The sequence below is a fragment of the Labrus mixtus genome, chromosome 20 (genome assembly GCF_963584025.1).
Source record: "Labrus mixtus chromosome 20, fLabMix1.1, whole genome shotgun sequence".
Lineage (NCBI taxonomy): Eukaryota > Metazoa > Chordata > Actinopteri > Labriformes > Labridae > Labrus > Labrus mixtus.
The window spans coordinates 18,257,545-18,271,804 of record NC_083631.1 but is presented as its reverse complement, the minus strand read 5'-3'; the positions used below and the strand labels follow the sequence as shown (position 1 = coordinate 18,271,804).

At 41.1% G+C, this 14,260-nt stretch overlaps 2 protein-coding genes across 2 annotated transcripts in view; one reads left to right on the top strand and one right to left on the bottom strand.

Moving 5' to 3' along the window:
• Positions 1-14,260, top strand: part of b9d1 (B9 protein domain 1) — a 310,365-nt gene that overhangs the window by 118,322 nt on the left and 177,783 nt on the right. The gene's annotated exons all lie outside the window — the stretch shown is intronic.
• LOC132954341 (myosin heavy chain, fast skeletal muscle-like) lies at positions 26-14,088 on the bottom strand. Its single transcript, XM_061026879.1, has 39 exons — positions 13,870-14,088; positions 13,464-13,607; positions 13,171-13,327; positions 12,598-12,625; positions 12,397-12,508; positions 12,231-12,338; positions 12,027-12,090; positions 11,735-11,833; positions 11,556-11,659; positions 11,341-11,479; positions 11,095-11,213; positions 10,751-10,900; positions 10,469-10,639; positions 10,061-10,370; positions 9,810-9,901; positions 9,209-9,296; positions 8,200-8,317; positions 7,982-8,105; positions 7,720-7,856; positions 7,385-7,640; positions 7,041-7,283; positions 6,305-6,481; positions 6,042-6,187; positions 5,874-5,964; positions 5,399-5,788; positions 5,177-5,303; positions 4,681-4,799; positions 4,385-4,581; positions 3,808-3,991; positions 3,488-3,653; positions 3,280-3,404; positions 2,899-3,207; positions 2,511-2,714; positions 2,302-2,427; positions 2,048-2,218; positions 1,728-1,832; positions 1,529-1,624; positions 1,144-1,278; positions 26-715 (listed from the first exon to the last, which is right to left on the bottom strand). The coding sequence occupies exons 1-39, from the start codon at positions 14,071-14,073 to the stop codon at positions 692-694; spliced, it is 5,859 nt and encodes a 1,952-aa protein (XP_060882862.1). The 5' UTR covers positions 14,074-14,088; the 3' UTR covers positions 26-691.

The window sequence follows — 14,260 nt, the reverse complement described above, 5'->3', positions numbered from 1 at the left end:
TCAAAGACAGTCACAACAGTTTATTTTTAATATGATATTTATTTGTTTTCTCAAACTGAAGACAAGAAAAGAGAAAGAGCAGCTAAGGAGACATTAAAATGTGGTTTGAGAAATGAGGGGAAACTACAGTTTGTGTTAGTGGAATTATTATTGTTGGCTTTATCATTTTAATTTAAACACATTTCAAAGGATCAGGTTTCCATACACAGTGTGAGTCAGTGATGCTGAAGCCTCAGTGGCTGTTTCTTTGTTTTTGAATCATTATGGATGAATGAATTAATGAATGGATTCACTGAGGATAAATAAAAGGACTTGACACAACAGCTAGAAGAGACAATAATTCAGATAAAGGGCCATTAAACAACAATGTATTTTTAATTTTTATTATTTAAATCTCATTAGTATTGTGACAGTTGTTTGTAGTTTTATTTGTTGTTGTTTTTCTAATAAAGATATTTTTGTGTTTATATTTAGTTCACTGTTAGAATGGGATTGCATGTCATGATTCAATATGTCACTTCATCTATATTTGTGTTCGGGGTTAGGGTCAATCAAAACCTTTTCTCATTTGATTCACTGATATTATAGTTCAAAATGTTAAACTTTGTTAAAACTATAAACTACGGTTTTGTTATTTGTTTTCAAACACACGTTTCATCATGCACATCTTTAAGTCCTGTCCGACTCTCAGCTACTCGCCCGGTCCTTCCTGAGCCTGTAAAACACAAATATTGATAAAGAAACATTCATGTAGAATTTGATATGAAAATGTATCTCCAATAGTCAAAGCAGCCAAAATCTGTCTGATTTAAAATACAATAAAAACAGTTTGTTTACAAATAGTTTGAAAAAATTAAACATTTATTGGACAAATCCAACAACAATTTTTTATATTTTCTTCATAGACTTTATATTATAGTAAGAAATGTGAAGAAGACTACTGAAGTGTCTTTAGCCTGCATTCTCTCCACTGTCCAGCAGGGGACAAGTTTATGACAAAATGAGCCGCCAACTAACGTTTGAGTTAGGAGTAATTACTGCGCATGTAGAATAAGAAAAGAACATAGTGCTTAAATAATAATGATGAGAACAAGTAAAAGAAGAAGAAGAAGAGGAGGAAGAAGAAAAAACCCCACATGGTACCTTTGCTCCTATTTCTCTGCTCTTGACTCTCATCTTGTTGGCCAGAGACTCGGCTACATCGGCTCTCTCTTCAGCCTCCTCCAGCTCGTGCTGAGCCTTCCTGAACCTCGCCATGTGCACGTTACACTGCTCCTCCTTTAAATAAACAGTATGACATCTACATTATACACATGTACTGGCACATATAGTGCTGCAGACTCAGCGTCCTCAGCCTCTATATGTTATATGTATAGATGTATTGACACTTGTTTACAGAGCAACAACGTGGGATTTCACAGCCACCTTGGTGTTTATATATTATACTAAAACATATAGAAACATTTCACTCACAGCCTCCTCGCTGTGCACCGTATATATTTACACATGTACAGTCACATTAACTCACAGCCTCCTCAGCGTTCCGTTTGTACGCCTTCATCTTGATCTGCAGTTTGTCCACCAAGTCCTGCAGTCTGATGTTGTTTTTTTTGTCTTCATCAGCCTAAAGGACAAAAAAAAAAAACTTTTATTAGTGTTTTCATTGTTACACTTTCAATAAGGCATAGATGTATGATCAATCACAGAATCAGAGAGCCTGGTAGTACCTGGTAGGAGAGCTCTTTGATTTTCCTCTCATACTTTCGGACTCCTTTGATGGCGTCCGAGGAGCGTTTCTGTTCGGCCTCCAGCTCCGTCTCCAGCTCACGGACCTGCAGACAGAAACACATTAGATTACACTCTATATCATATAGAGGCATGATTTACCTCTGTTAAATAAAGTTTCTATTTTAAGAAATTTGACAACATTATAGACTCAAGGTGAAATAAGTCGTACCTCTCCTCCAGTTTAATTCTCTTGTTTTCTCTGTATGTTCTTTTATTTATGGTGACTTTATGGAACGTGAAATTGATTTAATTTTCGTACCCGAGCTTCCAGCTTCTGCAGCTGCTTCTTCCCGCCCTTCATGGCGAGGTTTTCGGCCTCGTCCAGTCGGTGCTGCAGGTCCTTCACCGTCACCTCCAGGTTCTTCTTCATCCTCTCCAGGTGAGCACACGTGTCCTGCTCCTTCTTCATCTCCTCCGCCATCATGGCCGCCTGCAGAAAAGGAGGATTGGTTTAAACATTTCACTGTGTGTCTTTGTTAATAAATAATCGTACATGCTGTGGTTTCTTCTTACGTCAGTGATGGCCTTTTTGGCCTTCTCCTCTGCGTTTCTCGCCTCCTGAACGGCTTCTTCGATCTCAGAGTGAAACTGAGTCACGTCGGCCTCCAGCTTCTTCTTGGTGTTTAGGAGACTTGTGTTCTGATAAAGAAGGTCCAACATTTTAAATTCTAATCCTAAAGGTTCAGCGACTCCCATCACAAAATTCAAAAGCCGTATCCTACCTGAGAGTGCAGAAGCCCCGCCCTCTCGCTGGTGTCGACCAGCTCCTGTTCGGCTAGTTTGCGGCTACGCTCGCTCTGCTCGACGACGGCTCGCAGCTCCTCGATCTCCGCCTGCATCAGGGTGGTTCTTCGCTCCATCATGCCGACCTGCTCCTTCATGTCGTCGTGTCCTCGCAGAGAGTCGTCCAGGTGGATCTGAGCGTCCTGAAGGGAAGCACAAGATCATCACAGCCAATTAGATGTGAATCTCAGAGCTGCTCGACTCCAGATGTTATTATTATCATTATCAGTCCTCCTCATTTCAATGTCATTATATGCTGTACCTTTACCAGTAAACACACTAATACACACTTCCTATATATCTTTATATATATATTCATGTGTTTACTTTGAGTTGTCCCTGTAGGTTCCTCAGCTGTTTCTGGGACTCGGCAGCCTGCCTGTTGGCGTGGCTCAGCTGGATCTCCATCTCGTTCAGGTCTCCGTCCATCTTCTTCTTCAGTCTCAGAGCGTCGTTCCTGCTGCGGACCTCGGAGTCCAGCGTGTTCTGCATGGACTCCATCACTCTCTGCTGGTTCCTCTTCAGCTGCTCCATCTCCTCCTCCTTCTCCGCCAACTTCCTGTCCACCTCCGCCTTCACCTGGTTCAGCTCCATCTGAGCCCGGAGGATCTTGGACTCCTCCTGCTCCAGAGTGGCCTTTAAAAACACAATGATGTAATTAACTCAAGTTTGTTTTGGTTTTATAACGATATGTGAGTTGAAATGTACCTCAGCTTCCTCCAGAGAGGTCTGCATGTCATATTTCTCCGTCTCCACCGTCTTCTTGAATTTCTCAAGTTCATGGACTGTCTTCCCGCTCTCCCCGAGTTGTTCCGTCAGGTCGGCGATCTCCTCTGTTTGAAAACAGAGAGGCTTTTAAAATAAACGATTTGATGATTTTTTCAAACTGTCTCTTAAGAAGCAGTATTTGACTCACGCTGCAGGTTTTTGTTCTCCCTCTTCATGGTCTCCAGGTGATCGAGAGCTTCTTCGTACGAGTTCTTCAGTTTGAACAGCTCCGTGCTCAGAGAGCGAGACTCTTTCTGAGAACTCTCCAGCTCGGCCTGAGACTCCTCAAACTTCTGCTTCCACTCAGCCAGAATCTAATTCAGGAGAGATATTTGATCGTAAAACACAAAGAAAATCAGAAGTCAGTGAGATGGTCGACTGTAAAACACAGATTAATCAGAAGTCAGAGAGTTACTCAAAGATGAAATGAAGAGAAAATGAACGTGTTTTAAAAGTCACAGAACAGACCTTATCAAAGTTCCTCTGCTTCTTATCGAGCGTAGCGGCTAAGCTGTTGGATCTCTCCACGTCCACCATCAGATCCTCCATCTCATTCTGCAGACGCTGCTTGGTTTTCTCCAGAGACGCACATTTAGAGTTGATCGCCTCAATCTGCTCCTCGGCCTCCTGCAGACGCTGAGCCAGCTTCTTTCTGACAAACACCACACGCATATATTCTTTTTGTAAATGACTGAAAATGTAAACAGAGTTGGGAAACTGTTTTTTCTTTAAGATGGAAATGCAGCAAAGTGAGTTTCATGACGTCCTCTCTTTAATATTAGTATAATAATAAGAGCTGTTAACCGCTTAGTTTGACACCTCAACCCTCAACAACATGATCGGATCTCACGGCCACACATGCATTGATCTAAATGGTAGAAATGATCTGATGTATTTATCTTATCTTTGAGTTTAATTGATGATGTATTGATCAGATGTGTTTTTATATTGATTCTTTGACCTCCTCCAGCTCCTGTGTGTGAAATGAATGATGCATCGATCTGATCTTATGAATGATGTGTTGATGTGTTGTCGTTTTGATTACTTGGCCTCCTCCAGCTCCTCCGTCCTCTGGATGGCGTCGGTCTCGTACTTGTTCCTCCACAGAGCCACCTCCGTGTTGGCTTTGGATAAAGTCCTCTGCAGCTCCGCCTTCGCCTCCTGCTCCTCCTCGTACTGCTCCCGCAGGAGGTCGCAGTCATGACGGGCAGACTGCACACTGTGAGCCAGAGCGTTCTTCGCCTGACAGAGAGGGAGAGGGCGGCGCGCTTCATGAAGAAAGTGAACAGCAGACAGAAAAACACTTGGGTGTTTTTTTTTTTTTGTTAAACCTTTGATTACCTTCGTCTCCTCCTCGAATAGACGCTTTAACTCGTCAATCTGAGTGGTGAATCCTTGTTTCCCTCTCGTCAGCTGAGATATCAGACTCTCTCTCTCCTCCATCTGCCGGGAAAACTCCGCTACCATCGAACAGGAAATAAGTTAAACATGTACACATTTATAAATATCTGTTTTAACAAAAGAAATGTATCCCTTTATGTTCATCTAATAACATCACTTTCTCCATTGTAAATTCCCAGACTCATACAGACCCTGTGGATCACCGTTGGATCAAATTAAACATTAGAAGACAAAGTGCTAGAATAGAACAGTAAAATAAATTGGAATAAAAATTCTACTTTCAAAAATGTTTGCTTGTTGTTCAGATGTTTTTTTCTGATATATTTAAAACTACAGAACACAAAAGGTTCATTTAAATGTTTTTTAAATGACTGTATCTGTTCCTTTTTTTTTTTTTAGAAGAGAAGTTTTTCTGACTCAGCATAAAAACACTTACCGTTCTCGGTCTGGAATCGAGCCCTCTGATTGGACAGATCGTTGATTTGTCGCATGCATTCCTCGTTCTTGGTCTTCAGCTCTATAAGCTGATCTTCAAAGGAGCGGCACGTTTTCTCCAAGTTCACCTTGAAAGTGTTTCAACACATTCATACAGTAAACATTCCATAACCTCATGTTTATTCTCCATATTTAAAAAAACACAACAACAACAAAAAGACACCTTCGTTTTAGCCACAGTCTCCATGTTGACGGCTAGGTCGTCGACCTCCATCTTCAGCTCGCTCTTCTCCTTCTCCAGTTTCTGTTTGATTCTCTGCAGGTTGTCGATCTGCTCGCCGAGCTCGGCCATGCTGTCCGCCTGCTTCTTCCTCAGCGCTGCGTTGGTGGCCTCGTGGTGCAGCGTCGACTCCTCCAGGTCTCGTCTAAGCTTCAAAAACTCCGCCTCCCTCTTTTTGTTCATCTCGATCTGAGCGGCGGTCGCTCCTCCTGCCTCCTCCAGACGCTCGCTGATCTCCTCGATCTCCCGTGAGAGGTCGGAGCGCTGCTTCTCGATCTTCGCCCGCATAGCTCGTTCAGCCTCCACTTCCTCTTCTAGCTCTTCAATACGAGCCTGAAAATGTAAATAAACAATATAAACCGTCTACTGATTGTAAACATATCATTGATCATCTTGAATCACACAGCTGTTTAGTTACATGCAGCTCCTTCATCTTCTTCTGCAGCTGGTTATTGATCGCCTGCTCGTCGGATATTTTACTGAGCAGGTCATTGTTCTCAAACTCTTTCCTGAAAAACAAGAAGAAACACTACGTCAGATTTATTTTCCCCTCATGCACATTAAACATGATCAGGTCTGAGATTACTTCTTAATCTTCTCCTCAGATTGTTGTTTGTCATTCTCCAGATCCATGATGGACTCCTGGGACAGTTTCAGATCTCCCTCCAGCTTCCTCTTCGCTCGCTCCAGATCCATCCGGATCTTCTTCTCTTGTTCCAGAGACGCCTCCAGCTTCAACGCAAAGCACACATGTCAAGTTAAACTGCTGTTTAAATACATAAATGTGTTGAAAACTACGTAGCGTCAATATTTGATTTTGAATGTAATGTTTTTTTTCTGCTCCCTCACGTCGTCAACTTGTTGCTCGAGCTTGGTCTTGGCTTTGCTCAGAGAGTTCACTTTGTCTTCTTCAGCCTGAAGATCATCCAGCGCCTGCTGATGAGCCTCCTGCAGCGCTCGCTTCTCCTTGGTCAGTTTGCCCAAGTTTTCATCCTGACCGGCCAGCTCCTCCATCAGGTTTTTAACCTGCAGAAGAAGAATGAAAACACACATCATTGTGAGAGAAACAGAAAAAAACCAACTACAACTGGATAGAAAAACATGTCATGTTGTTTTTTTGGAGGTCATCAAACCTTAATTAAAAAGGTTTACTTGTAAAATAAACAAGACAAGTCGGACTCTTAAATCATTTAAAGCCTTTAAAAATAGTTATGTTGTTGTAGCGCTGCTTGCAGGAGCCATGAAAACAGATGTGATCAAAGAATTCCAGCTGTTTTTCATCTCAAAGTTTACGCATGTGTACAGACACTGTTTATACACTACAGTGTTTCTTAATATTGCTCAAAGATGTTGAACAGTAATTAGAATAGATATTTGATGAAAAGTTTTGAGGCGAGAAGAAATCACTCTAAATTGAAAAAAAAAAAACATCCACCAGAAAGGAGAAAATTTGAGCAAATATGAAACCATATTAAAGTGACATTCAAACATGTTCTTGAGGCGTTCTTCTCACAAACTAACAAGCCGAATCTGGAACAAATCAGTCAAGAGAAACGAACCTAAAAGTTGAGATGAAAACACAAACCTTGTTTTCTGTGGCGTGCTTCTCCTTCTCCACTTTAGCGAGCGTCATCTCCAGGTCGTCGATGTCTTTCTTCAGCTCCGAACACTCGTCCTCCAGCTTCCTCTTCTTGGCCGTCAGCTCAGCCGTCATCTCCTCCTCGTCCTCCAGCCGCTCGGTCACCTCTTTGAGTTTGGCCTCCAGCTGGATCTTACTCTTAATGAGTCCTTCACACCTCTCCTCGGCATCGCACAGATTCTCCGAGTCCTGAGCAAAGCAGAAAAATAGGAAGCTCTCATTGTTAGGACGATGACATTGAACTAAACGTTTGACTGAGATTTATAAATATATAAAAAATGTGTAAATACTGATTGAACTTGGAGCAGGAGATTATTTTTCTCCTGCAGCAGAGAAACCATCTTCTCTTCGAGCTCCTTCCTCTTGGACTCTAACTTTGACAGATCCTCTTTACATTTGACAAAGTCTTCTTTCATGGTCGCCATCTCCTTCTCAGTCTCAGCGCTCTTCAGAAGCGGTTTTATTTTGAAAAACAGCTTCATCCACGGCCAGTGTTTCACGTTCATGAAGGAACGCAGATTATACTGCAGAATCCAGACACAATCTCTACCAGAAAAAAAAAACATAGCTGTCAGCAAAAGTGTTTAATTGTATATAGTCTGTCATTTTAGAGCAATATTCTTACTTCTGTACGATTAAGCTGTTGTATTCTTTCCTCATGACGTAACCACGACACAGCGCCTGAGTCTGAGTCACCAGAGACACCAGTTTTTCATCTCGCAGCTCTTCAAGAGTGCCGAGTAGACCAGCTTTAAAGAACACCTGTGGTATTCATATTTATATAGAAATATAATTAATTTATGTTCCTCTGAGTCCATTCATGTTCAAAAATATGTAAATTCCAAGACCCAAAATAGTTTAACCCTGTGAGATATTTGTCCTCTGACCTTTGTTGAACCAAATCTGTACTGAGTGTGATCCAGATCGATCGATCCGAGAAGCTTCTCAGAAGCTTTCTTTCCATCGATGAACTGGCCCTCAGGGATCGCACTGGCATTCAGGATTCTGTATCTGCACGGATTAAGATGAACATATATCGTTATCATCTATTTAGATTAAAGAACAGGTATTAGTTAACTCTATGTTTCAAGGAAGAATCAATGACCTCTGCTTGAAGTCAGCATACAGGATCCTGCTGGGAAATCCTTTCCTACAGATCCTGATCCCCTCCAGAACGCCGTTACAACGCAGCTGATGGATCACCAGGTGATTATCCATGATACCTACAAGAAGTTCACAAAATTCCTTCAGGAAGTACACATGATGCCTAAAGGCAGTACACATCCTGATACCTACAAGAAGTATACATCATGAAACCTACACGAAGTTTATTAGAAACCTATAGAAAGTACACATCCTCATACCTACAAGAAGCACACATCATGATACCTACAAGAAGTATACATCATGAAACCTACACAAAGTTCATTAGAAACCTACAGCAAGTACACATCCTCATACCTACAAGAAGCACACATCATGATACCTACAAGAAGTATACATCATGAAACCTACACAAAGTTTATTAGAAACCTACAGCAAGTACACATCCTCATACCTACAGCAAGTACACATCCTCATACCTACAGCAAGTACACATCATGATACCTACAGCAAGTACACATCATGATACCTACAGCAAGTACACATCTTCATACCTACAGCAAGTACACATCATGATACCTACAGCAAGTACACATCCTCATACCTACAGCAAGTACACATCCTGATACCTACAAGAAGCACACATCATGATACCTACAAGAAGTATACATCATGAAACCTACAAGAAGTTCCTTAGAAACCTATGGAAAGTACCCATGATACCTACAGCAAGTACACATCCTGATACCTACAGCAAGGACACATCATGGTACCTACAGCAAGTACACATCCTGATACCAACAAGGGGTATGCAAAATGCAATCAGGAAGTGTACATGATACTTTAAGTTGAATAGAGAACTACTGCAAGTACACATGATAGCTATATAAATTACACGTGATGATACCTAAAATAATTAGACATCATGGTAAAGGAAGTACTCCACAGACATGAACAACACTCTAGATTCTATATACACTATATTCAGAGATTTTCCGGTAAATTCTTACCTGGAGTTTTGATCTCATTGGGAATCAGGCAGCGCACAAAGTGAGGGTGTGTGCTTCTCAAGTTTGTCATTAGTTTTCCAAGATTTTCCTGCAGCAGAATAATTGTAATACAATATTCAAATAATGTTAAACAATGAATAAAAATGTTTCTTCTTCATTGATGTATCTGTAAAATACTAACCTAGGTCCTGTTACACTTTGATCATCTCACACTTAATTAATCTGAATTTGAATCAACTAAAAAGCTAAATTAGCAGGATACCCTGTTGTGTACGTTTGACTGTTTATTTCCTTTTTAAAATACCTGCCCTGCTGATTGGTTGAACCTCTGACAAAACATGACATTCAATTTGGATATTCAAGCTAAAATTAGGCTTATGGTTTCTTAGATTTAATGTTTCACTGGTTTCTGGCTGAGAAGTTTTAACCAATCACATATGAGATGCTTTAGTTGTATGAAGGAGGATAAGAAAGACGAACACATGGACTTAAATCTGACCCTTGGTCGTAACTACTAAGATAGTAATTATGTGGAGGCGGCATAGAGATCATTTCAGTGCAGTAAAGTCATAAATAAATTATGATGAAGTCACTTCTGTACCCTGAAAACAGCCGACACCGTCTGAAAGGAGCCGCCCTTCTTCTTCGCTCCTTTCTTTCCACCTTTCCCTCCTGCACCGTCTCCGCCAGAGTCTACCAAACACACACACAAGTTTGTTTGAAAAGAGGGGTTCTGGGTCTTAATAAACTTTTTTCACCATTTGCACTCGCTGACATCTGTATATCAAAGCTAACCTTTACTTGCTGTCCTGATGTTAATTACTAAAACTATGAATTAATCAATTTGTGTACCTGCGTCACCTCCTGAAAATGAAGCATACAGGTAGGCAAGGAGCTTCATGGGAGACTTCTGGTACAGTTGAACCACTGACTCGTTCAAAGGGTCTTTGTTCTTCTCCAGCCAGCCGCTGATGTTGTAGTCCACATTGCCGGCATAATGGAGCAATGAGAAGTGAGCTTCAGGCTTCCCTTTGACCACCTTCGGTTTCTGGAAGGCCATGTTCTTCCCCATGTGTTGGTCGTACAGTTTGTTCTTAAAGGACGTGTCCGAGGCTTTGGGGAACATGCACTCCTCCTCCAGGATGGAGAAGATCCCCATCGGCTGGAAGAGTCACAGACACAAATTCAAACGTGTTAAATGAGGTGTAATGAGGTCAAACGAGGTTAAATGTAAACTGATGTTCAGTAGGTAAACCTCACCTTCTCAATGAGCTCGATGCAAGCTGCTAAGTCCATCCCAAAGTCAATGAACTCCCAGTCGATTCCCTCTTTCTTGTACTCTTCTTGTTCCAGCACGAACATGTGGTGGTTGAAAAACTGTTGCAGCTTCTCGTTGGTGAAGTTGATGCAGAGCTGCTCCATGCTGTTAAACTGTCACACAAAAAACAAGCTTTTAATTGATTAAACATCTGAATATTAATGAGAAGAGTTACAGATCAACAGGATGAATAACTAGACTTTAATTCAGCTCTCAGCACTCACATCAAATATTTCAAACCCTGCGATGTCCAACACGCCGATGAAGAACTGCCTCGGCTGCTTCGTGTCAAGCATCTCATTGATCCTGATCACCATCCACAGAAACATCTTCTCGTACACTGACTTAGCCAGTGCTCCGACCGCATTGGTGACCTGATCAATTCAAAGACGCATAGTGATGATTGTTAATGCAAACAGAGGATTACAGAAGCCTTGTGTGATTTGTTCATGTTTCCTGCAGGCTGCTCTTCCTCTCTTTATCTTTTAGTTATTTTCTTATATGATCACAGCTTATTGAGCATCTTCACCTGTTATACTGAACAGATAAATAACAGGTGTGACATTACCTGTGGGACCGTCTGGCCTTTGGTCACATATTCATTCCCGACTTTGACTCGAGGGTAACAGAGACCCTTCAACAAGTCAGCAGAGTTCAGCCCCATGAGGAAAGCCACTTTGTCTGCCACTGAGAGAAGAACATCAAATTTAGTTCATGATATGATTACACTAATACAAACATGAATACAGTACATATGCATGATGTATTCCAGTTCTTTCTTTCGGATTTCTATCATCAAAAATGGAGGTCTCACCCTCGGTGCCGTCGGGCTCCGCCTGCTCCTCTCGCTGCTTCTGTTTGAACTTCATGTTCCCATAATGCAACACTGCACCTGTGAGCTTGTAGATGCCGACTTTCTCTTCGTTGGTGAAGCCCAGGATATCAGTGGCAGTCTGTGACGTTAAAGTCAGATTAAGTTGAAGACAATAAAAATGAAAATGAAGTCATAGACATAAAGAGATTTCTCACATCAGTAGCCAGCAGCTCTTCTCTGTCGTCGATGCTGGCCACAGCGATCTGACCCTGACTGATCAACGGGAAGTCATACGGGTTTGTTGTAATCAGAAGCATTTCTGATGAGGGAGGAAAGAAAGATTTAAATTTTCTGAATGTTTTCATGGAAACCTGCAGGATGAAAAAAGTCTTACCGATGAGCTCCGGTTTGTGTCCCGTCATAATCTGATAGAAGATGTGATAGCTCCTCTCTTCAGTCAGCTGGAACGTCACTCTCGACTTCTCCAGCAAATCTGCAGAAAATATTCATCAAATGAGATTGTTTTAGATAACTGATTGAACATCTGCAGCCCTGTTGTTGTTTTTTGCTCCCTCTGAACTCGTTGGTTCTGTGTGACCTCTTCGTGAGGAGACGTTTTTGGGATAGTAGGTTTATGTCAAGTGAACATGAAAACTGTTAAAAAGAAATAAACAACACAAACTTACAGGTTTCAATATCAGCAGAAGCCAGTTTTCCTGTGGTTCCAAAGTGAATTCTGATGAATTTACCCTGTTAACATAAAATCCTCTGTGAAACCAGGCAGATCACACAACAGATTCAGAGTTCTGAGTAAGGGTTTTATGAATATTAAAACAAGAAGATCATGTTACAGTTTGTTTAAAAGGTTACATTTGAGAGCTCAAACTTACAAATCGTGAGGAGTTGTCGTTCCTCACGGTTTTGGCGTTCCCAAAAGCTTCAAGCAGGGGATTTGCTGAAATGATTTGATCTTCCAGCGTCCCCTGTGAAGAGATCAGCTGCGTTAGAATCACACGGTATAGTTTGTGTGTGTTTTAAATTAAAGATTAAGATTACCTGTATTTTGCCAGACGAGTGCTCTTTCTTGTCTCCTCCAGCCACTGCGATTGTCGCAAAGTACTGGATGACACGTTTGGTGTTGACGGTCTTTCCTGCACCAGATTCTCCACTTTGGAAAGGAACAAAACAAATTCAATTGATACTCTGATTAAATTATTTTTAAAAAGAAACCTTTTATTTAAATGTAGAATGACTCACGTGATCAGGACAGACTGGTTCTCACGATCTGTTGTGCACAATAACAAAAACCAAAGTCAGTCTGAATTAAGTTATTTTAGTTTTTTTTTTTAGATAGAATTATCAGATTATTACATTTTCTGTTTGATTCAAAAGACAAAAGCTCAACAGGATCCGACACATGAACAAACTTTCGACATAAAATGTTTTTCAACTTTCTGTTGAAGTGGACGGCTTAGTCAGACAGTGATGTCACCACTTCTGTGTCACCATTGAGGATTTGTAAGATCACACAAGGAGCGCCGGTAGTCTTGTGGTTAGTGCACGCGCCCCATGTACAGAGGCTATATTTCCTCCAAGAGTGGGGCCCAGGTCCAAATCCGACCATTGGCTACTTTCCTACATGTCATTCCAGACTCTCTTTCTCCCAGATTTCTGACTCCTTCAAATGTCCTATCTCAAAATAAAGGCAAAAAAAAAGCCCAAAAATAAACCTTTCAAAAATGTTTCTCTGAGGTAATGAGTGGCAGGAAAGTGGATTAACATTCAGTTCAGACCAAAACAGATCATTTGATCACCTCTGCTGTGTCTCACCTGTGAGCATATTTTGATATGCGTTATCAGAGACGGAGAAAATATGGGGGGGAGCCTCCATCCTCTTCTTCCCTCTGTAGGCTGCCACCACCTGTGGTTCGTAAACTGGCAGCCACTTGTAGGGATTTACGGTGGCACAGAAGAGCCCTGAGTAGGTCTGTAGATGTGAATTAGCATGTATAAATATAAATATATATTTGTATACAGTACATGAGTAAATGTATATATAAATATTGTCATGTAAGAGAGTAAGAATCTCTAATAAAAGATGAAGAAAAAGTCTGATCACTCACATAAATCATCCAGGCTGCGTAACGCTCTTTGAGGTTAAACAGCACGGACGGCTCGTTCAGGTGCGTCATCATCGCCATGTCCTCGATCTTATCGTACTTCGGAGGATTCATTGGGTGTACGTCTTCCTCTTTGACTGTTACAATCTGAAAATGTAAGTTTAGAAAGAAGATAAAAGATATTAATATCAGAAAATAGACTTTTATTCTGCAAAACAAACAACGATTCAGAAAGAAGAAATGAAACTCTCTGTTTTACTTGTATGATAACAGTTTTAAAATATTTAAGAATATTTATCACATCATTGCATTTTAAAACAACATGAACCAGCGTCACAGGAAGATAAAGAGTCTGTTGGATTATGTAATGTGCTTTTGCTGATTCTGGTTCTGTATGAAACATATGAACCTCATCAGCTGCTGTCTTCACGGTGACTTGTTCTCCGTCCCTCTTCTGGATCACTCCTTTGATGTACAGCTCTTTGGCATCGGGCACAAAGCAGGCGGTCCGAGCATCGAAAGGCCGGTTCTGAGCCTCTACTCGCTCCTTCTCAGGTTTACGGAGAAAGATGGACGCCGGCCCATACTGGGCCATCTCGGCATCGCTGCTCATGCCGAAAGCTCAGCTTTATAAAAAAAAAAAAAAAAAATCAGGAAATTTGGTTTTATCATTTCTAAAGTTTTCTTAAACCAATGACTTCTGTCTTACTTACCGAGTTCACACACTGTTGGGTTATAAATTAGAGATTTGGTGCTGCATGTCAAACACAAAAAATAAGACAGTAGTCAGAAAGTGAAAT